General features: G+C 40.2%; 1 protein-coding gene across 4 annotated transcripts in view; it reads right to left on the reverse strand.

Annotated features, from left to right (window-relative positions):
• Positions 1-663: 663 nt before the first annotated feature.
• The window catches only part of Smg6 (Smg6 nonsense mediated mRNA decay factor), a 33,299-nt gene continuing 11,090 nt past the window's right edge, over positions 664-22,872 (reverse strand). For 3 of the 4 annotated variants that reach the window (XM_028321311.1, XM_028321312.1, XM_028321310.1), the window contains exons 13-24: positions 22,501-22,562; positions 22,090-22,241; positions 18,038-18,198; positions 15,890-15,963; positions 15,715-15,812; positions 14,163-14,325; positions 10,480-10,597; positions 7,222-7,401; positions 4,361-4,514; positions 3,795-4,031; positions 3,174-3,343; positions 664-1,839 (exon numbers count right to left, since the gene is read on the reverse strand). In XM_028321311.1, the coding sequence (XP_028177112.1) occupies positions 1,789-1,839; positions 3,174-3,343; positions 3,795-4,031; positions 4,361-4,514; positions 7,222-7,401; positions 10,480-10,597; positions 14,163-14,325; positions 15,715-15,812; positions 15,890-15,963; positions 18,038-18,198; positions 22,090-22,241; positions 22,501-22,562 (1,620 nt within the window). In that variant the 3' untranslated portion in view covers positions 664-1,788. Of the gene's footprint in view, positions 1,840-3,173; positions 3,344-3,794; positions 4,032-4,360; positions 4,515-7,221; positions 7,402-10,479; positions 10,598-13,711; positions 13,761-14,162; positions 14,326-15,714; positions 15,813-15,889; positions 15,964-18,037; positions 18,199-22,089; positions 22,242-22,500; positions 22,563-22,872 lie in introns of those variants that run through there. The other variant, XM_028321313.1, reaches the window with a different exon arrangement.

Consider the following 22,872-nt stretch of genomic DNA (forward strand, 5'->3'; position numbering starts at 1 on the left):
GCGAGATGCGCTACACGGCAAATAAGTATAACGGGACTTTTACAGCCTCCGAAGCGGTGCGCCCGGTCGCGCCTCGGAACTTTGCCAATTCCCATTGCCCAAGTCTTAACGTCGGAATTTCTCACTTGTGTGACCGTTAATAGATTTACCATTCATACGTGTATAATGCTTATTCAATATAGCAAAGCATCTGAAACAACCTTAGCCTCATTGCCTTGCGGATTACCATCTCGCCCGTGGTGAATATCCTCAACTAACGATAATTCGATACACACTTTGTAATCAATACACGAACGGCTTTAGTCAATGCAAAAAATTTGGCCTTCTATAAATTATTATGATTTATTTTTAATTAGGAGTAGAAATCATGACAATCATCATCATATTTCTAAATAAATAAAAACAGTTTCGAAGTAATTCAATGTTTATTAAAACGTCATGATTAAGACAAAAGTAACAGCATCAAATTCGTTCCAAAAATTAAAATTAAAACTCGTTATAATTATTAATAATTATAATAGGAGTCTATATTTATTATATTCTGTTTTATACAACACACTTTTTTTCTACAATAACCTGTTTTAGAAATTTAAACACGATGATGTGTGAAGAACACAAGTAGGTCGAATAACATGTAATTTTTATTTATATAACTCTGTACTTACTCAGCATTATAGTTTTATCTTGTTAATTATTGTTTGTTGTACTAAAATTCAGAAATACTCTGGTCATGCTCGCGATACATGTAATTTTAAGCAATAACACACTGCTAATCGTAAAGTAATTATGTATACAAAACTAAAATTAGTTTCCAAAAGTAAAATTGGTTCTGCTGTTTGATATAACTACTTTTTAATCTTAACTATACAAACGCAAATCTGTGAAATGTATATTATTTCATTAAATGTATAACTTTTATATAAAAAAATCACGTAGTGTAATTGTTATGATAAACTATAGTTTTTAATAGCACACGATGATCAACGAGATGTAGTTTCCCAATGCATGTATAAAAGATATTAGGTGAACGAAGTCTAAGTCATGCTAAAGTTGATGATTGAATATAATTAATTGAAGTATGTATTCTTACACTAAACATTGCATTCAATAATTCACGCTAAATAAATTTAAGATGGGCGAATGGCACAAGACACTTCGCTGCACACATGCAAATTCATTAATAAAATTATTTGCTTTGACATATTTGCGTCTAAAATTTATTAAAAATAACTTCATTAGATAATGATGATTTAATCTTATTAAAGTGCAGTCGATTTATTCTGTACGAGTAATAATAGTCGATTGACAATAATCTATAAGTGAAAAAGATTCTACGCAAGCTGTACTTGACGTTATAGATAGGTAATACAGTATATTTTATTACTATTACCTAACTACAAATTAATAAAAATATACTTAACTTGTAAAAAAAAGTTAATATAAAATAATAGCTCAGCAACACTAAATTTACGATTTATCTAATACCTCGAAAATATATTGAAAAAAGTAAAGATAACAAAGTAAATGTAGCCTAGAAAGAGGAATCCTAAGGCTCTTAACAAAAGATTATTAACATTTAAACCGTCTATTAGTGTGTTCATTTTACTTAATCTATTCAATTCCTATTCTATTACAGAGCGCCGCACGGGGCGTCACAGCTAGCTACTGACTGTTGGCGGCGTGCTTGTAGATCTTATAATTATCACTTTCCACAAAATTAAGTCCCGCATTATCATTATCAATTAAGTTCATTATACAGTATGATCTAGTAAGTTATCGGCTTGCGCGTCAGTTATGTTCGCCATTTTTCTCATCGGTTGTCGGAGCCTGTGGATTATTCTGTAACAATAGATAATACTTATTTTTACTTACAATCGACGTTATCGAAAAAGGTTTTGAAGAAGTATGTTCCAGATTTGTAATAATCTAATGAGTACTTCGAAATTAAATGAAGCGATGGTATAACACCGTCCACTCAATAAACAATTTACCACTTTTGCTTTTAATCTGTCATTATATGACGTCACGGCTGCTACGGCCCGTTACGGAGTAATCCAGCGTAGGAGCGAAACAGTTTACACGTGCCATTCGCTACGTCACGCTTCGCGAATACGTAACATTGGTAATATGATCATTATAGTTTTCTCATTACGTGACGAATAACGTAAACAGACGTGTCATTTTGAACACAGTACATTATTTATAGCCTCGCTAATATAACACTTTGTAAATAACATACATTGAAATTGAAAGTAAATGAGTATTGGTTTGTATAGAGATAATAACAGTTATTAATTTAAAATGACACTAAAGTGGTGGCTTTAATCAAATCACAGCTTAGTGAATATTAAGGGAAGTTTTTCTCTCTATTTAATATTTCTAGCCGCAAAGGGAAAATAATTAATCGTTGATATAGTATTAATAATTCAGTTCATAAGTGCTCCTGCATAAAAAAAGAAAAGTATTCCAAATAGTTTCCGGTGCCATCAAGAGATGGCGCTGCCTGTAATAAAAATCACAGTAACGGATCACCAAAAAATCCATCTTTAAAACTCTGAGCAGTGGAATTTGTCTTAATGTTTAGGTTGATTATAAATCGCCTTTGTGTCCAAGCTAAGTCACCCAATGATGCACACGACAGCTCAAAGTAAATACTGAGGCATGTAATTGCAATAAGTGCAAGGGCTCTTTCGTGCCATGCGGATTTGCTCAAACGGTATAAAAATACACATTTATAACATTGTTATTTGCAAGTACAACGCATGCCATTCCCGCGTGCGTGATCAAATCCACATGGGACTAAATTTGGAATAAAATTATAGATTTTGATGTCGACTGTTCATTTGTTATTACTACTATAGTTCCAAAATACTGGACTGTCCTATCGATGACATTGACAGTGGGGCGCCACCGTCAATACCGGATCGCTGGTTCCGATTTTTGCCATGTTGGAAACCATATAGTTGAACGATGGTAGCGCCCCCCTGTCATTGAGTTTGGTGGGACAGTTCAGCTTGGGTCATCTATACTTACTTAGTACTTTCCCCCGGGACAAACTTGACCTTCAACGGTTTGGTTTTAATTGGCGGTCAAGCTGTAGATCCTGGCTACACAGGAGTTGCAGCGGTGGGAACGAGAGGTGGGAATGGTCCCGTGTTCAATTATTAGCTTACCGGGGGTGTAGCGTGAGTGACACCGGCCCACTGCACAAAGGATGGCAGGTCTCGCGCGGGCATGTCGGCCGCTAATGCCTTCACTCGCAAGTTGCGGTCGTCCGTCAGCAACACCACTTCTCGCACGCGGCGCACGCATTTCGTCTCTCCGTTGTCTTCGTTCCGAGCGTCTGTAACGTAGGAGTTGGTTAAAGAAAGCGTCGAAAGCGTCCTTGTTATTGTATGGTGTGGTTTGGGTCACCCAACCCTCTGGGGCAACGAACTCAACAATGATTCTTCATGCCAATGGCGAATCAAGGGATCACGTGGAAGTTTAAGTGAGCAAATAACACCCGTGGGTTGATTGACATTCGTCAAAGGGTCCCACATAACTCGCTGCAGCCTCTACTACAGCAGGCATGCTTTTAACGCGTATGCTCCCTTCAAACACTGATGCGCTTTAGTTCACCACAGCACAGAACCAGTCACTAGCGTCAGCGGCGAAATTCTCATGCAGACTGAGCGCAGTGGCCAGCAAGCGATCGTCATTTGTCGCGAAGCCAGTAGTGAGCCTCTAGTGGTGGGCAGCCGGAGCAGCTCCCTATACCAAACCTACTTTTCTTTTTTTCTTTAGACACTCACCGGCTTCAGCGGCGAGATTCTCGTGTAGACTGAGCGCAGTGGCCAGCACGCGATCGTCATTGGTCGCTCGTGGTTGGTCTCGCTCGGCGGTGAACGCCCGTGAAGCCAGTAGTGAGCCTCGCGTGGTGGCCAACCGAACCGCAGCGGCCGAGGCGTCTTCGCGCACCCACGTGAGCGCCGCCAGTGCGTGTGCACCGACGCGGGAACACTTCTTCAGGCCTTCTAACTCCGTCATCACTGATAAGGGAGACTTTATATTAGTGTATGTAGCATTCAGTCGAGCTTATTTATAGCTTTGTAGATAGATTTTATAACCCAAACAGCTGCACTGCTATTAAGCTTAATTCGTACTAAAATGCAGCCTCCGGCCAGTCATGTCCATTCACAATGATGTCAGTCACGACGTAATGTCAAAGATACAAAATATAATAACGTTTTTTTTTTTTCGTTTTGTTCAGTTCAATTTATTTACTGTAAAATAAACAAACGATATCTAAGCTTTAGAAGAGTGACTCAAATCAATACACCCCAATTTTGCCAAAATATTGGGTACACCAACAACTCACCCACTAAAGGCACCGCCAGGGTGTAGGGCTGCGCGGGCGCGGCGGCCACGGCCTGCAGCAGCGGCAGGTGGTCGATGAAGCAGTTGGTGTCCGGCACCAGCCAGCGCGGCCGGATCTCCACCTCCACGCTCACCCAGCCGCCGCGGAGTATCTCCTAAGGACAAACAACCCATATAATCAATTTTGGTCTAAAGCCCGGTCTGTGAGCACGTAGAATTTTGTCCAATGACCCCTAGCTACCCATCCTTATCGCTCGCGCGTAATTATATTGCTGTCGCGACTGTGCGACTGGCACCCGCAGTAATTGTGCGAGCGCGATAGCAACATAACTACGCGCGCGCGAGCGATAAGGTTGGGTAACTTGGGGTCATCCAGACAAAATTCTACGTGCTCACAGACCAGACTATAGTTGTTGCAGTTCACGAAGGCGAGTGAGCTTTACATGTTCTGGCATGGCTCGCTACTGTTCGTTTTTCAAAAGTTTTGATAGACATTACACTTATTATGTGCATGTACACGTACACACACAAGTAAAGCTCACTCGCCTTTGTGAGTTGCAAGAACTATAATAATATTAATAAGACACTTGAATTATTCTCGTAAGATAACAAGTCTGCAACTTAAAATAGATAAGTTTTTTTTTATGCCTAGTCAGCCTAGATATGGACTTAAAAACTAGTACAGGGACATTACTGCTCCTCTCGATTAAGCACTAATGTTTCTATACTGACTCATTCATGCCTTTGGTACACAGTCGACTTGACAATACAATTTGACAGGCCTCGCTGCAAGCCGAACCATCCTACTACATACACGCATAGCTTACAATACGTTCAATTTGTATGAAAATGTCACACCGTTTTCACATCGCGCTAGTTATATCACCTGTGTGGCAGAGGCATTAATGCAATTCTCACCCTTTCAACGTCAATACCATGCAATCTTAATGATAAGACAATTATAATTATTACAAGTTCCCATATTTATAATAATTATATTTTTTATACTACAGTAGTGAAAAACTATGTTAGTGGATCCTCAAGTTTCTGTAATGGCTTTTTTAAATGAAAAGTAACAACCCGTTAATACATGTGAACCACTTTAAAGACCATTGAACCAAAACTCACACATTAAAAATATAAGATATGGAAAGATATTCCACAAATCTGCTAAGCAATTCAAACATTAAGGTGTAAGGAGCAAGCTCCGTATATTTAATAACTTTTTAATAGCTTTAAGTGCGATCCGTTTGTACAGTCTCGCAATCGGCGCGTGTGAAATGCAAACATGAATACCATTTGACGGTCCAACGCGCGCCTAATGCGAGCGATATTAATAACACCATATTATCAGACGCTTCAATCAAATACGCTTATTATAACAAACGCTTTTGATTTATTAAATAATTGAAGCTTTTGAATCCAATGGGCACCGGCGCATGAAATGAAAACTTAACGTCTAAAAAAAGCAAAATAATTGTATGATTGAACCATTTAAATTAAACGCCGTGCATTGAAGAATTGATACCGACTGCCATAAGAAGCTTCTATATTTTTATTTTTATTTTCATTGATTGCGCGTAATTTGTCTGCAGTCTGAGAATTTTCTCAGACGTATAAATAACTTTAACTACACTCGCGAGCAAAACTATGGAATCACTTACATGAAGTTGTTTCCACGCGATCTTATGTACTAACGAATTTGTTAGTAACAAAAAAAGTGCCACCATTTTAAAGATTAAACTTTTACCTTTAAATTGATACCAAATTCATTTAAATCACACCAGTATTTAAAAAGATATCGCGGCTGATGTGAAGAAGTAAGGAAAAAGACATGTATCAACTGTTTGATACGTCGCGAGTTGCGGCCCATTTAACCCCTATAAAAGCACGTGTTTTCGGATTTTTGCTTTCACACGTTGATCCATACACATCTCAGCTTCTTTTGACACTTTACCTGGGATTCTACACCTTCAGAAGCAGCACAAATCCTTGCACTATTGCAAGAAGGGCTCAGCCAGCGGACTGTCGCATGTCAGCTCCACATAAGCCAGTCCTGGGATTCGAAAGTTTTAAGACGCGTTCGGGAGACTGGTGGCTTTATCCCGAGACCAAGTTCTGAACAGCGCCGGTGCACATCGCAGAGGGATGACCGTTTTTTCATGTCAACCTCTCTATGAAATCATCATTTGAGTGGTATCGACGTCCAGCAAGAGCTCAGAAATGTTCGTAGGATAGCTGTTAGCGTGTGGACAGATCGTCTAAGATATAAGCAATAGAATTTGACTCCAAAAAGGCCTGCCACAGGCTCGAAACTGACGGCAGGTCACCGACAAGCACGCTTTCAATTGTATTGTAATGTAAAAGTTTAATCTTTAAAATGGTGGCACTTTTTTTGTTACTAACAAATTCGTTAGTACACAAGATCGCGTGGAAACAACTTCATGTAAGTGATTCCATAGTTTTGCTCGCGAGTGTACTTTATTATTTGTTGGTAGGCATCATAAAATTATAGAAACAAAATATTAAAAACGAAACCAATGGATTAATTCTGCTTGAATTTGACGCGACTTTTGTTTTATATTTTTAAAGTTCTAAAATACACCTGTAATACCTATTTGGTTAAAGCTAGACTAGTCTCGACTCGAGTATTGACATAGACCGATTACGAATTCCTTTAACATAGACATAATACTATGGTCCACATTCTAATGATTGATGACATGCAAATATTTTAAAAATATTTTGAGTGACGTTTCTGATAACAATATATTTAACCGTAATAACGGTATTCCTGGAGCTATGATATGAAAAAGGACCGCGGTGTCCTGTGTGTAAAAAAAATATTGTAAGCGTACAAACCTGCATTCGCTCTCTGCGGCGTTCGAAATTAGCTTTCCTAGACTCCAGCTGTTCCTTGCGGCGCAGGAGTTTCTTGGTCGCCTCGTCAGCGCCTTCGGGACTCGTCTCCACCCCTTCCACCAAGCTCGTCGGCCCACTTGCTGTGCCGCTCACACTTTCTTCATCTTCTGAATCTTCCGACTGGGATAATAACCAAGGTAAAAAATACGTTCGATACTTAAAATCTGATTTTCCTTGCGAGTAGATTGGTAGGAGACTTGGCTGTCAACAAATTGTTTACATCATTACAGATAAACTCGCAACACGACGCGTGTTTTCACTTTATATGCATGGCTGCCATTTGTCGATGTTGTATGCAGCGATGTTTGGTGATAAGAAAAACGCGGTGAGCGTCATGTTATGTGGTTAAAGCTAACTCAGCTGTGTAAAAAATATTCACATGTTCATAGTGACTGTTATAAACTAAATCATAAAATGTAAAGCAATTCCGTTTAACTTATTAAATCTCTGGTTGTTTCAAAGGTTGAAATAGGCAATAATAAATATCTCGCACGTGTATAAGTGTAATTCAGAAGTGTAAGAGGCTTGGGGTCAAGCTCGCCACTGCGCAGCGACGGGTTAAATTCCTCTTAAATTACAAGACACGACCACGACAACGCTTTATCTAATGTTAAAGCTTATAAAACCGAATCTTATGTAATTACCGGACAGTTGCATAAATTTATTCTACGCCATAGCTAATTCTGTTGATTTTGCATTAAATTCAAAACGTTCATATCGCATTAAACCTTCCATTAAACCCGATGAGAGTCGAAGTAACTACGTTTTATGCCTTTATACTAGCAGCATAAATCTCGACGTAAAGTTCATCTTTACATACAATTAAACGATTCAGCTCGGTAGGAGACTTAAAACGTTAACGGCGGAAAATAATTTCAGTGCGAGCGAGGCACTCACGCCGTAATTAGTATATAAAATAGGAAGGAGAAATATGTGCCATAAAATCTTAGTGCGATAGTGCAACGATTTTCATGTGTTGTTAACAACCGATATAGCTTAGCATAAAGATGAGCTCCCATGATACCTTATTCATGCATAAACTCGTTATGTGGAAGAGGAAATCAGGCATTTAGGGAAATAGACAAACGAGTATTATTTGCCCTATTAGCCAGGTGCTGGTAATACTCGGCACACATGGGTGATAATGGGTATTCCGCATTTAATAAACAAAAAAATAAATAGTTCACTTCCTACATAGAAAATTATAGCAAGAAGGTTCATTGTATTGGTGCATGTATAGAATATATTATCTATTCAGATTGATGAGCCATAAACGCAATATTATTGACTATTGTAAAAAAATCGCCAACATTCCTGTGACCATAACATAGAAAATAAATTAAGCCTAGCATTATTCCTTATAAATACTTAAACATACGTTTATTTGCATATCAATTACTAGAAACTGCTAAAAGAGAGGCTTATCTGCAAACGATTCACGTAAGATTAAAATTAACATAGAAACGGTTCAAAAGCCAGGATTAACACATAGGATCTATTTTAATGCTAAAGTGACGAGAGTGAACCGCCGCAGGGCGCTGTACTAGTCTGACTAGTTTAAACACAAGTTGCACCTAGAACCGATTAGAGTGGTTAATTTTAGTTACAAATCATTTTTCTGCCTTTATTTATGAGTAAGCGTCGGTGACAACACGCTACTACACTTTCGTAGCATCACTCTAACAACATGATTATCGAGTACGTAAACTGTGTTCATTACATGAACTATTTATACGTAACCAGATTATTGTTGTCAAAGTAGTGAACTTGTGAGGTTATTTTAGTCATAATAATCATATATTTGAGTACCGGCCAATTATGAGTGTCAGATTACAATCAGGTTATGTTATTTACTAAGGACTTGGGGCTATGTACCTTTACAAAGTAATTTTATCGCGTGTTAATTAATAATGATGGTGAGCCAAGTCTGTTTAGTTAGCCTGAAATGTGGATAGTATAGTTATAAAAGAAAACATTAAGAACATGGTCTTGATTTTTTAAAGATTAAGAGATTGATAAAGGTGACTGAGTTTCTTCCGCCAATTCTTTTCAGCACCAGCCAAAATATTATCACGAAATGACGGTATGATAAGTAATAGTACGTGTTCCGAAATGGGGTTAATAGTAACAAAGAATTTGAATTTAAAATTGTTAATTACATTGAAATAAGCAAACTTAAAAGTTAATTAACTTGACACTGGCTATCCGTAAGCCAAGTCATAATGAAAAGAAAAAATAACAAATGAGTGCGAACTCATTTGGTCTTAACCTAGCCGCAGACTACCGACTTTCAGTTGGCCGATAGTTAGGTGGAGCTGCAATGTTAATCAGTGCGCACATATTATTACACTGATTTGGTATCATACAAATTCGAAACCGATCCAACTATCGGCCAACTAATAACGACCGTTTCCCATATTCAATCCTTGGCCAAATCGGGAATTCGGGATTTCAACTGTCAATTTTAATTCAGTTTTAGATTGAATATCCACAATTTATCCACAATTTTCTATGCGTTTACGCTTTAATATTGTTATAAACAACTAGCGGCCGCCCGCGACTTCGTACGCGTGGATCCCGTTTTACCCCCTTTATTATTGGTTTTTGGGCCTTCATTTGCGCCAGCTCGACCAGGTTTGATCTATTGTGGCAGCCCTTGTCTTTAAAGTTCACTGCTTAGTCCCGTTGAGTCTAAAAATTTCCAGATCCTTTGGAGCGTGATATCTGCTATCTCATCCGGGTGCATGATGTGTCGCCCGAGATGGATACTTCTTTTGCTCATAAGCGGGCCGCTTGAGCAAAGAACATGCATGGCCGTTTCTTCTTCTGTATGGCAGAATCTGCACAGAGTTTTTACCCCCTTAGGGATGGAGTTTCGTAAAATCCTTTCTTAGCGGATGCCTACGTCATAACATCTACCTACATGCTAAAATTCAGCCCGATCCGTCCAATGATTTGGGCTGTGCGTTGATAGATCACTATGTCAGTCAGTCAGACCTTTGAGTAAAACATATATGTATATTTAGCTATGAAAATGTAAAAACATCGAAAAACGCAGATATTTTGACTAAAAAACATATTGAAATTTGACAGTCAACTGCCGTTGACGGATTTGGATTAGAATTGAATATAGAAATCCAGCATAAAAGTTTGTAGTTTGCGGGATGTCATATCGGTAAAAAACTTAAAGCATCATACCAAGTGCTGCAGCGGGGGGTGTAGCGGCTGCGCGCGCTGCACGGCGCTCACGTAGCGCGGCGCGGCGCCCGCGGGGTACTCCAGCCGCAGCACGGCCGGCTCCACGCCCACCAGGTACCTGCGCCCAAACCATACCATACAATCGCTGACCCATTGCACGTGATTTACACCGCTCCGATATTGCCGGTAGTGTAACGTCTTTGTTATGTGTACAGGGTGATTTATATCTATGAGAATGTGATACTTTTGTTGCAACAACCTTTCGTCAAAATTGACGCTCCACCATGATTGAAAAACCAATTGTTTATTTACTTACAAAAATTTGACATTGAAAGTGTGGGTGGGGCACACTAATGCCCGTTTTCACCATCAATCTCTAATTTTTAAGTGACCCTTTTAGACAAAATTCCTGTTATGTGTTTCCTGGTTTGATGGTAAAAACGGGCGGTGATAACACACACTTTTTAAGTGTAAAATCCAAATGTGTATCATGTTACCTGATAAATTTGCGTTATGGTGGTAAATGTGCAAATACCACAGAAAACTTTTCTGCGTATTTCATATTTGCGTCATAGACGACGCTCATGATGAATGATGCTAATGTCCTCTAGGTATAATCGAGTTGTGATAAGTGCAAACATAAAAAAGACCACACCCACCTCACTCTTAATACCATTCTAAATATACATTTATTCATAAATAGCTTTATTCGCAAGAAAATTAATAGCTAGAGCTATCTTTTTGCAAAACAATATTCAAGTACACGCACAACCTTCCCATTATGAAAATAAATACATACAGATTACAGGTATTTAATAAGTTTTTATGAAACACAATTCATTATTAATGGGTTGGGAGGATGAGAAAATAATTAGATACGATCATTACTGGTCGGCATATCATCATTCAAGAATTTACTTTCGTTTAAATGGATAAACGTACAGGCTAAGTTAGCACATAATGCAGTCGGGCAGCAACAAAAGTACTTAGTAAGCTTAATTTATAGTATTCAACGAGTTAACTGACTGCAGCAGTATTTAATGGTGAGTACACACCGGGCAGACGTGTACAGCCTAATAAAGGTAGGATCAAATATTCATTGGCTCGCTGTGTGTGTACGCGGGGTAAGATTTGCAAGCGACAGTTATGTATCAGCGTGGACGCGCAACGGTCTCATGTCGCACGACTGAGTAACGTGCTGTGTTTAACCAACATGCTCTCCCTCTATGTGAATGTTACGCTCATTCACACATGTCTTAATAGATTTCTGTTAACTGGGTGGAACAACGGGACACGGCGCTTTGAAGACTATTATTATATTCTCACATACTATTACGGTTATTAGTCTATAAAGGTATTATTATATTTATTAAAATCAAATATAATTAATTAATACAAAATACTGTATCGTTGTGAAGCAGTGTTCGAGTCTTTTTGTCGCCAATTAAAAGTTTTAACGAGTGTGTAATACCTGGCATACCTACGGTGTCGAGACGAGAACACTCACGGTACATCTAGTAATACATCAATTTCAAACAAGAAATAAAGTTACCACTGCAGGTAGCGTTGCGTCATCCTCCGATCCCGACTCACTTAGTCACAAAGAACAGCCAAGTGCTGGTTCTCAGCGCGTCATCATAAGGCATAATTAGACCTGCTGGCTATAAATCAGATCCAGGACCCAGCCAATCCACTACCTTAAAAGGTACCACTAACACCTGATCTTGAATCATATCCTGCCGGTGTTGCATCTTCCTGGCTAATGATCTGAACCTGGCTCATAAATTCAGAAGAACAGGACTTGCTTGTCAATCGCGGGCACTATGCAGCGGGGCGCGACAAAGACGGCTATACTGGTAGCGACAGCTAGTTAAACATGGCGTCCTAAAATGCCTACGGTCTTCTTCCAGTGGTCCTAAAATCCCTACGAATCTGAACCTGACTCACTCAGTGCCGAAGAACAGCAGCTTGCTGGTCCTTAGCGCGTGCTCGGGGCGTGGTGCGACAAAGACGGCTGTACATTACGTCTTCTTCCATCCAGTGGTCCTAAAAGCCCTACGGATCTAAACCTGACTCACTCAGTGCCGAAGAACAGCAACTTGCTGGTCCTTAGTGCGTGCTTGGCAGCGTAGTGCGACAAAAGTGATATTATGTTCTATCACCAGCGAGGGGCTACACAATCTTGCGTCCTTTCTCAGTGTTCCTAAAAGCCCTACGGATCTAAACCTGACTCACTCAGTGCCGAAGAACAGCAGCTTGCTGGTCCTTAGCGCGTGCTCGGGGCCTGGTGCGACAAAGACGGCTATACATTACGTCTTCTTCCATTCAGTGGTCCTAAAAGCCCTACGGATCTGAACCTGACTCACTCAGTGCCGAAGAACAGCAGCTTGTTGGTCCTTAGTGCGTGCTCGGCAGTGTAGTGCGACAAAAAGTGACATTATGTTCTATCACCAGCGAGGGGCTACACAATCTTGCGTCCTTCCGCAGTGTTCCTAAAAGCCCTACGGATCTGAACCTGACTCACTCAGTGCCGAAGAACAGCAGCTTGTTGGTCCTTAGTGCGTGCTCGGCAGCGTAGTGCGACAAAAACTGACAAGCTTCATCACCAGGGAGGGCCCGCCCAGTCTTGCGTCTTTCCTCAGTGTTCGTAAAATCCCTACGGATCTAAACCTGACTCACTCAGTGCCGAAGAACAGCAGCTTGCTGGTCCTTAGCGCGAGCTCGGCGCGTGGTGCGACAAAGACGGCTATACATCACGTCTTCTTCCATCCAGTGGTCCTAAAAGCCCTACGGATCTAAACCTGACTCACTCAGTGCCGAAGAACAGCAGCTTGTTGGTCCTTAGTGCGTGCTCGGCAGCGTAGTGCGACAAAAACTGACATGCTTCATCACCAGGGAGGGCCTGCCCAGTCTTGCGTCTTTCCTCAGTGTTCGTAAAAGCCCTACGGATCTGAACCTGACTCACTCAGTGCCGAAGAACAGCAGCTTGCTGGTCCTTAGCGCGTGCTCGGGGCGTGGTGCGACAAAGACGGCTATACATCACGTCTTCTTCCATCCAGTGGTCCTAAAAGCCCTACGGATCTGAACCTGACTCACTCAGTGCCGAAGAACAGCAGCTTGTTGGTCCTTAGTGCGTGCTCGGCAGCGTAGTGCGACAAAAACTGACATGCTTCATCACCAGGGAGGGCCTGCCCAGTCTTGCGTCTTTCCTCAGTGTTCGTAAAAGCCCTACGGATCTGAACCTGACTCACTCAGTGCCGAAGAACAGCAGCTTGCTGGTCCTTAGCGCGTGCTCGGGGCGTGGTGCGACAAAAACGGCTATACATCACGTCTTCTTCCATCCAGTGGTCCTAAAAGCCCTACGGATCTGAACCTGATTCACTCAGCGCCGAAGAACAGCAGCTTGTTGGTCCTTAGTGCGTGCTCGGCAGCGTAGTGCGACTAAAAGTGACATTATGTTCTATCACCAGCGAGGGGCTACACAATCTTGCGTCCTTCCTCAGTGTTCTTAAAAGCCCTACGGATCTGAACCTGAATCACTCAGTGCCGAAGAACAGCAGCTTGCTGGTCCTTAGCGCGTGCTCGTGGCGTGGTGCGACAAAGACGGCTATGTTGTCAGCTAAACATTACGTCTTCTTCCATCCAGTGTTCCTAAAAGCCCTACGGATCTGAACCTGACTCACTCAGTGCCGAAGAACAGCAGCTTGCTGGTCCTTAGCGCGTGCTCGGCGGCGTGGTGCGAGGCGTTCGGGTCGGCGCGCACCCACGCCGTCGCCGCCTCCATATACATCAGCGGCGTGAAACCGCCCAACGAAGCGTCTTCGGGTAGTCGTACAGATACGTATCCTACACAAAGAGAATTTAAAAGCTTGTTAGATACAAACTAGCTAATAAATAAACATATTTTATGTTATATAATAAAGCATAATGTTGGAAAAAGAGCTTTTATTAGGTAATGTCATGTTTTCGATGAAGGCTGCGCGAGAATCCAACTTCTTGGCGAAATCGTGCACATAACGCACAGATTTTTTTTTGGTATGATTTACGAGAAGTAAGAATCATAATCGAGGATAACGCTAAACAACAATATGAAAATGTTAGTACTTTACTACATCGGTTCCCAGTAATGGGCCCATGGAGGTGCAATGAATCAGACCCGATGTAAAATACCTATGCCAATGTCAGGAGTGGAATTCCTGATCATCGTTTGCAACGCAAATAATGAGTCAGGCTCATCGGATTCAGTTGAAAAACCACAATTTATCTGATGCAATCCTTATCTTTTTACTGCTAATATCTGTTATTTTTATTCTTCCAATCACCATTTTTCATTAAATGAAAATATTGCAACAGATATGAAATGTGATCATATTAATGAGTCGATTTAAAAAATATAATTCTCACATATAATAAAACATACATTTTAACATTGCATACAAATGAATCAATCAACGATCGTGTGTAGTAAAGTCTATCATATGTATTATCATTGTGTAGATGTGAAATTAGATCCCCGCCAGGTTTGGATGGGCGTTGAGCAAAAAGCAGTGAGACGACTTTAAATGATGGGATATTTAGCGTCGGAATCAAACCGCGCGGCCTTCAAGGTCGCATAACGGGCGGGCGAGATCACTGCGAAACGTGATAATTTACGAATTCCATGGGCATCTGCTACAGTTACCTAATTATTTATTTATTAAGAGACAACGGTTTTTTCTAAGACAACACTACATCACAAAGCTTTTGGTACCGAAATGTTAGAAGGGATAAATTGTATCGTGTTATTTATTGGTGTACCTCTCAAATTAATTAATTAAACATTAGTATTCATAAATCGAAAGTGTTAATAATGATCGAGTCTTTACTGGCCACCTCGGTGATTTTTTGCGAGGTCTTCCCATAAAATTGTAACTTGATATACAAATGAACACAACACAGATTCCTGCTGTTAACACTGTTTAATAATATCGGCTCGAATACTGGTTTGTTTGTTACATTTATAAAATACTAGCTTTCCGCCCGCGGCTTCGCGCGCGTGGACTACATTATCTACATATTTTACGGAACCCTATTTTTTTCCAAAATAAAATTTAACCTATGTTACTCGTGGATAATGTAGCTTTCGAATGGTGAAAGAATTTTTAAAAACGGTCCAGTAGTTTTTGAGCCTATTCATTACAACCAAACAAACAAAGTTTTCCTCTTTATAATATTAGTGTAGAAATATGGACTAACCTTCTTTTGGTTCGTTTTCAAGTTCTATTGACTTGTCATCTAGAGCTTCAAGGATGTTCATGAGCTTTGCAAGCCAATCCCAAGGGTCGTTGTCGCTTCTGAAAATAAAAACACGTACAGGTACACGCTCCAAACGACATAATAACGCGCGTTCCGATAAAAACCGCATACTTACTCCATCTCGAAATTGTCGAAAGTTGGTGGTGGATTCCATATACTACTGTGGCATAACATCCAGTCGGACCACACCTGGAATAAACATTTTTATTAAATACAATTGTAGAGGAAATTCAAACTTCAGATTTTCAGATTTCGTAATAGAATAGCTGGCAAGCATGATCGAGGTTCGATATCTTCATTTAACATTAAGCTACACTCGCGAGCAAAACTATGGAATCACTTACATGAAGTTGTTTCCACGCGAACTTGTGTACTAACGAATTTGTTAGGAACAAAAAAAGTGGCACCATTTTGAAGATTAAACTTTTATCTTTGAACTGATACCAAATTCATTTAAATCACACCAGTATTTAAAAAGATATCCCGGCTGATGTGAAGAAGTAACGAAAAAGACATGTATGAACTGTTTGATACGTCGCGAGTTGCGGCCTATTTACCCCCTATAAAAGCACGCGTTTTTAGATTTTTGCTTTCACACGTTGATTCATACACATCTCCGCTTCTTTTGACACTTTACCTGGGATTCTACACCTTCAGAAGCAGCACAAATCGTTGCACTATTGCAAGAAAGGCTCAGCCAGCGGGCTGTCGCACGTCAGCGCCACATAAGCCAGTCCTGGGTTTCGAAAGTTTCAAGACGCTTTCGGGAGACTAGTGGCTTTATCCCGAGACCAAGTTCTGAACAGCGCCGGTGCACATCGCAGAGGGAAGACCGTTTTTTCATGTCAACCTCTCTATGAAATCGTCATTTGACTGGAATCGACGTCCAGTAAGAGCTCAGAAATGTTCGTAGGATAGCTGTTAGCGAGTAGACAGTTTGTCTAAGACATAAGCAATAGAATTTAACTCCAAAAAGGCCTGCCACAGGCTCGAAACTGACGGCAGGTCACCGATAAGCACGCTTTCAATTTGCTCGTACACATCTCGATTGGAAGGCGAGTAATGGAGGCGAGTTCTGTTCTCCGATGAATGCAAACTGTGTTTGCAGGGCAGCAGTCGAAGAGGTCGGGTTTATAGGCGGCCTGAGGAGCGATTTGTGCAGTGCTGGTTCGCTGAAACAGTGGCTTATGGGGGTGGCTTGCTCGACTTAACATCGAGATGTGTACGAGCAAATTGAAAGCGTGCTTATCGGTGACCTGCCGTCAGTTTCGAGCCTGTGGCAGGCCTTTTTGGAGTTAAATTCTATTGCTTATGTCTTAGACAAACTGTCTACTCGCTAACAGCTATCCTACGAACATTTCTGAGCTCTTACTGGACGTCGATTCCAGTCAAATAACGATTTCATAGAGAGGTTGACATGAAAAAACGGTCTTACCTCTGCGATGTGCGCCGGCGCTGTTCAGAACTTAGTCTCGGGATAAAGCCACCAGTCTCCCGAAAGCGTCTTAAAACTTTCGAAACCCAGGACTGGCTTATGTGGCGCTGACGTGCGACAGCCCGCTGGCTGAGCCTTTCTTGCAATAGTGCAACGATTTGTGCTGCTTCTGAAGGTGTAGAATCCCAGGTAAAGTGTCAAAAGAAGCGGAGATGTGTATGAATCAACGTGTGAAAGCAAAAATCTAAAAACGCGTGCTTTTATAGGGGGTAAATAGGCCGCAACTCGCGACGTATCAAACAGTTCATACATATCTTTTTCGTTACTTCTCCACATCAGCCGGGATATCTTTTTAAATACTGGTGTGATTTGAATGAATTTGGTATCAATTCAAAGATAAAAGTTTAATCTTTAAAATGGTGCCACTTTTTTTGTTCCTAACAAATTCGTTAGTACACAAGATCGCGTGGAAACAACTTCATGTAAGTGATTCCATACTTTTGCTCGCGAGTGTAGATTAAAATGAGCTAATCATGATTAAAGTTTCATTTGGACTTTTTGAACTGACAATATCACTTTTTGATATTCTCGACATTTTTGTTAAAAGATTTTTTTGTTTTAAAATAAACGGCAGGTTAATAAAAGGCATAGATAGAAGCCAAAAAGTTCAGTCAAATTACACGTCCGTACATAGGCGGAAAAAAAAATATTACGATTATGTCCGGAAAATTCAGGACAGTTGGTAACCCCAATCACGATAACACACGCTCGCTTATTGAGCTTACTACCTATACCCCTACCTTTCCATGATCTTTATTGCTGTAATACCTTTATCGCAGGCAAGAGCAGTAACGCGTCGGCGTGTTGCTGCGTGTGCGGAGGCTCCGGTAGCAGCGCACAGCAGCGCTCCAGCAGCGCGCCGAACATCAGCAGCGACACCCCCAGTGAGCATTCCAGCCACGCTGTGCGCTCGCCGTTGTTGCCCCCATCTGATGCCAAATAATATACGCTTCAGCAAATAGTTTAATACACAGAAACATTGTATAACAGGGGGCAGTAGCGCTCCAGCAGCGACACTCCCAGTGAGTACTCTAGCCACGCTGTGCGCTCGCCATTGTTACTCACAACCGTTGCTGCCAAACATTAGAGGGTTCAGCAAATAGTTTAATACATAAACAAAGACACAGATTTAGGTGAAAAATGTTTCACTAAGCACACCTTTTTTAGACGTCGCAAACGCTAGGCGCCACAATAAAATTTTGCCCCGGTTAGAAAAATCGTAGATCCGAGGCTGCTTATACGCACTACAGATATATCCAATAGATTACGTAGTTAAATTGGTTAGTCAGGTTGTGGGGACGTTTTATGATATTGCGTTTATAACAATCAACTCCCAAGCAGAAACCGAACTCACGACCCTCCGCTATTCTATTAGCTATAGAAAATTATATGGCATTTTTAGCTGAGTGGCGTTCAAGCATTTGTATTGCCAAAAATATTGAAAAAGACACGCCACGTTGCGTCAGGTCCCCATTACATTCGTTTACGATATCATGTTGTATTATGTACAGACACTTGATCTGTAATCACAGCAATTGAACCCGGTGCGTCATACATTAATATAAATATTATTGAGGTATAAAAATCTTATAGCTTTACCGGTAGCAGTGTTTGGCTGTTAAATATTTGCACAGATCGCGTGATGCCAGATTTCTCACCAAGAGTGGTGGCAATAATCAACAAACAATAAGTACGATGGCCGCAACACATCCTCCTGAATTATTAATTACTCGGCTTCACATGATTATGTAAACTATACTGTATAATCGAGCATGTATTCACAATGTTAACTTTTGATAGTGAAAAGTGTATTCCCTTCAAAGTTTGAAAGAAAAACTGTTGATGAACTGACAATTATTTTTTTGCATGCATTGGATACGATTCGTCACGTGTAGTTACTAAGAATTTTTTACCCTCATTTGTTATTCAAATGGTGCTTTACATTAGACTTGAGAGTATTAAGCAACATACGCAAGGCGTGGCGGGGATGATGCTAAGTGAATAGCGATGGGGATCCACGGTCACCTTCGGTGGATGATGACCGACACGTAAGTCCTGCTAAGCCGGTCGGGTATAAATAGAGTGGGCTAAAAATATACAGCACGGATTGCACTGACAAAGCTACTACGCTGGCATATTCAACATAATACATGTACACCTATCTATTTATCCATGAGCATGACAATGACGATAATAACAAAATTTATTGAATAAAAACAATTAGGTATTTATTTTAAAGCAGAATATTGAAATGTCAATCTCAAGATATTTAAAGTACCTGTCGTTACTTCAAAAAATCTTCTCCTGTACTTTTACACAACCGAAAAATACTTATCGCAGAATCTTTCCTGGAACTTCCCGAACAACACGCTCCGCCAAAGGGCATCGCCTTGCCGAACGGCGTAATTAAGGTGGTCGTCCACCATAATTTTTCTATAATAATTCAAAACATCATTACAAGTAATGGCGTAAAAGAGCGGCCGTCACAGTGCCGTCGCCAAGTCAGTTTGTTGAACCTGTCGCCGTCAAATGTGTGCATTTGTGCGGTGCGCGGGCGCAGGCGGCCGCGACGGGAGCGCAGTGCATCAACCTCCGATAACTTGTAATTTGTAATTACAAACCTTTACTGCGCCCGGACGGAGCCGCAGGAAATAGCCGCATTTACAAGCCCACGTTATATATTAATTTCGTAAATCGAATACGTTGGGGTTATTACAATTCAATTACAAAACGGTTTTATCTTACTCCCTCAGCGCGGAGTCGTCGATGAAACGCAACGTGCAATAAATCGTGTTTAAAAAATAGAATATAAAGATAATGTGTCGCGTATCATGTAGAACACAAACTGGTCCCCACTCATAATAACCGTAACACTTAACATTAATATTTTATGATCATATAATAAAGTACATAAAGTTTATTTTAAGCCGAAATGCCGCTTATTATTTTTCTATTATAATAATAAGCACTAGTTTGGTATCCTATTATATTAATGCAAAAATTACATGATTCAATTATAGGTACGTGTAGAGAGTTAGAGAATCAGTTGGTTAGCTTGGCAATAAATAGATGCATTATTATCTTATATTTGGTAATACAGATTATGTATTAGTTATGTGTGTTTCGACATCGTGGGAATGAAATAATGTGCAGTGAAATAAGCAAAAGCACGTTTAATACAAGCTACGCCTGATTTAGGCGTTGAGGTGAGCAGAGGCTGAGCAGCTTTGTTTTTGTTTTATGCAGCTGTCATAAAGGAACAAGTTTTAATTACATTTTATTGCGGTTTACAATACTTAAGTTTTTTATATGAATTTATTTGATATTGTTCTAAACGAAAATAAACTTAGGTACACGTAGCTAAAAAATAAGTAATAAATATGGTACTAACGGTTTTAAATATGCAAACGTTCGTAAAATCCATGTGGCTTAAAATGATCTATTGTAGTTATTATTAAAGGCGGTATTCAGTTCAGCGAGTTATTCATAAATGGGAACGCCTCCATCAAGTCCAATACAAATCCCGCAGCTGTAACATTTCTCTTAAATAATTTCGGTGTGCAAAAGAATAAGAGCTTTTTGTATCTTGACATTCGGCTAATTCAGAAGAACTATTATACGTTAAGTATGTGTTTAAGTGTTAACTGGCAAGATCTCTAAAATGTTGAAACTTTTAAAGGAAATTATACTCATTTAAAATAAACCAAGGTTGGTTAACCAAGTCCAATCACTTGGCTGTTCCTGTGTAGAGCTCATATTAAGGCGCAATTAGAATTATTGGAGCTATTAAAGGGAGAAATAACGAACAATATAAATGCGTAAACAATTAAGTATGTTATGTTAGGAATTTACGAGGAAGCCAACCATCTAAAGAAACCTGGCATAATAATAGATTAATTTTACACTATCTATTAAAACTGTCTACCGCCTAGCTCTGTGCGTCCAACTATAAAGTGTATAATCAATCATTCCGTTTGACAGACTGATTGTCGACTGGTCGACTGGGCTCCCGTTTAAGTAGCTGCTTGTTGACACAACTAATACATGTTCTTTGCACGCATGCACTGTTACATTGTAACTCGTAAGCGTATCGATAAAATAAATAAATCGACACTATCAAGCAAAATCTTAATAAAATGGATTGAATGGAAATTCTATATGGGTAATATAAATAGTATCGAAGAAGTTTATGAATAAACAGTTAATTATTATTGTTGCTTTTATTATTTACTCAGGACAAGCAACATTATACATAAGATATTAGGTGGCCTAGAATTGGTTTGACCAATAGACACGTTTTAGAGGATCAGTAGGATCGCGGCATACTGTTCAAAATGAAGTGATCTCCATTCTGCGCTCTTCACTTGGAACATAACAAGAGTAACTGCATTCAGCATATTATGTATAATCTATGGAGCAACGGTTACACGGCCGTAGTCTCCATTTCCTTGTATCATCGTGAATTGGCTACACAAGTAGTAGGCATACGTTCCACCATCTTACTATAACTATAACAAACGTCAAAAGCCTGACAAATTCCATACAAAAACACCGGTTATAGTTACGGTTAAAGTTTAGATGGTGCAATTGAGGCTTGATTCTCAATTACCCATTTACGGACCTAGTCTCATTTTCCAGTCTATATCGAGCGAGGTGGCTGTATCACAACAGGTGCTATAAAGGATATGTGGTCTAACTTTGAGCGTGGTGGCTGTGGTCAAACATTTTTCAGTCGATTTAGCTGTGTGTGGAACTATTCTGCACTCTCCTCTATAAGACTCGCTGCATTTTATCAGGAGATGTAAGATATCTGGGGTTACCTTTGAGCGAGGCGGCCGTAGTTTCTACGGCGAACATGTTGAGAGCTGTCAGTTGCAGCAGCCTCGCAGCAGGCGTGGGCAGCGGCTGACGGTTCAAAAGCGCGCGGAACTGTCGCAGCATAGCCGATGCGCATTCGTGGAACGTCTCCATGCTAGGGCAAAGAAACAATGTAAAATTGTTGATATCGTTTACCTTGGAACGGAAACACGGAATATTTTTGTCTTATAGGAACATCCGGTTAAAAGACTGTAAGTAATTTAACTAAATTGAGAAATATAAGTCGCTTAGTATTGATACAGTACGCCTGTCTAACCACAGGACCATGGTAATTCTCAATCTCAGAGTTCGAAAGATTATTTTTATAATGGAATATTAAGTGATGTATGTAATTAATGTATTATTCAACTTACCCAATTTTAGTGATAAGCTTTCCATGGACGTGCAAGTAACTGGTGATGAAGCTTTTATTCAACTGAAACAAACATATAAACTTAATAAAATTAACTTGAGGTAAACTTGATTAAACCTTACTGTGCAGGACTGTTTATTATCCGGCTATAAAAACTGTACGGAACTGTCGGAGCCAGATAACTGTGACTGGAGTGGATGAGCGGAGTGGGCTGTACGGATGCGGTGAAACGGAGAGCGGTGGACTGTAGACTGTTGAAGCTCCGCTGACGGTGTCTCCAATCGCTGCACTACTATACTATAATCGGTGGTGGATCGTTGCCACGTCTTCGTACCTCGTGGCTTCTATACTATGTGCGGTGTGACGCTATAAA

This window comes from Ostrinia furnacalis, unplaced genomic scaffold (assembly GCF_004193835.3).
Source record: "Ostrinia furnacalis isolate ACB-3 unplaced genomic scaffold, ASM419383v2 OfSCF7521, whole genome shotgun sequence".
In the NCBI taxonomy this organism is placed as follows: Eukaryota; Metazoa; Arthropoda; class Insecta; order Lepidoptera; family Crambidae; genus Ostrinia; species Ostrinia furnacalis.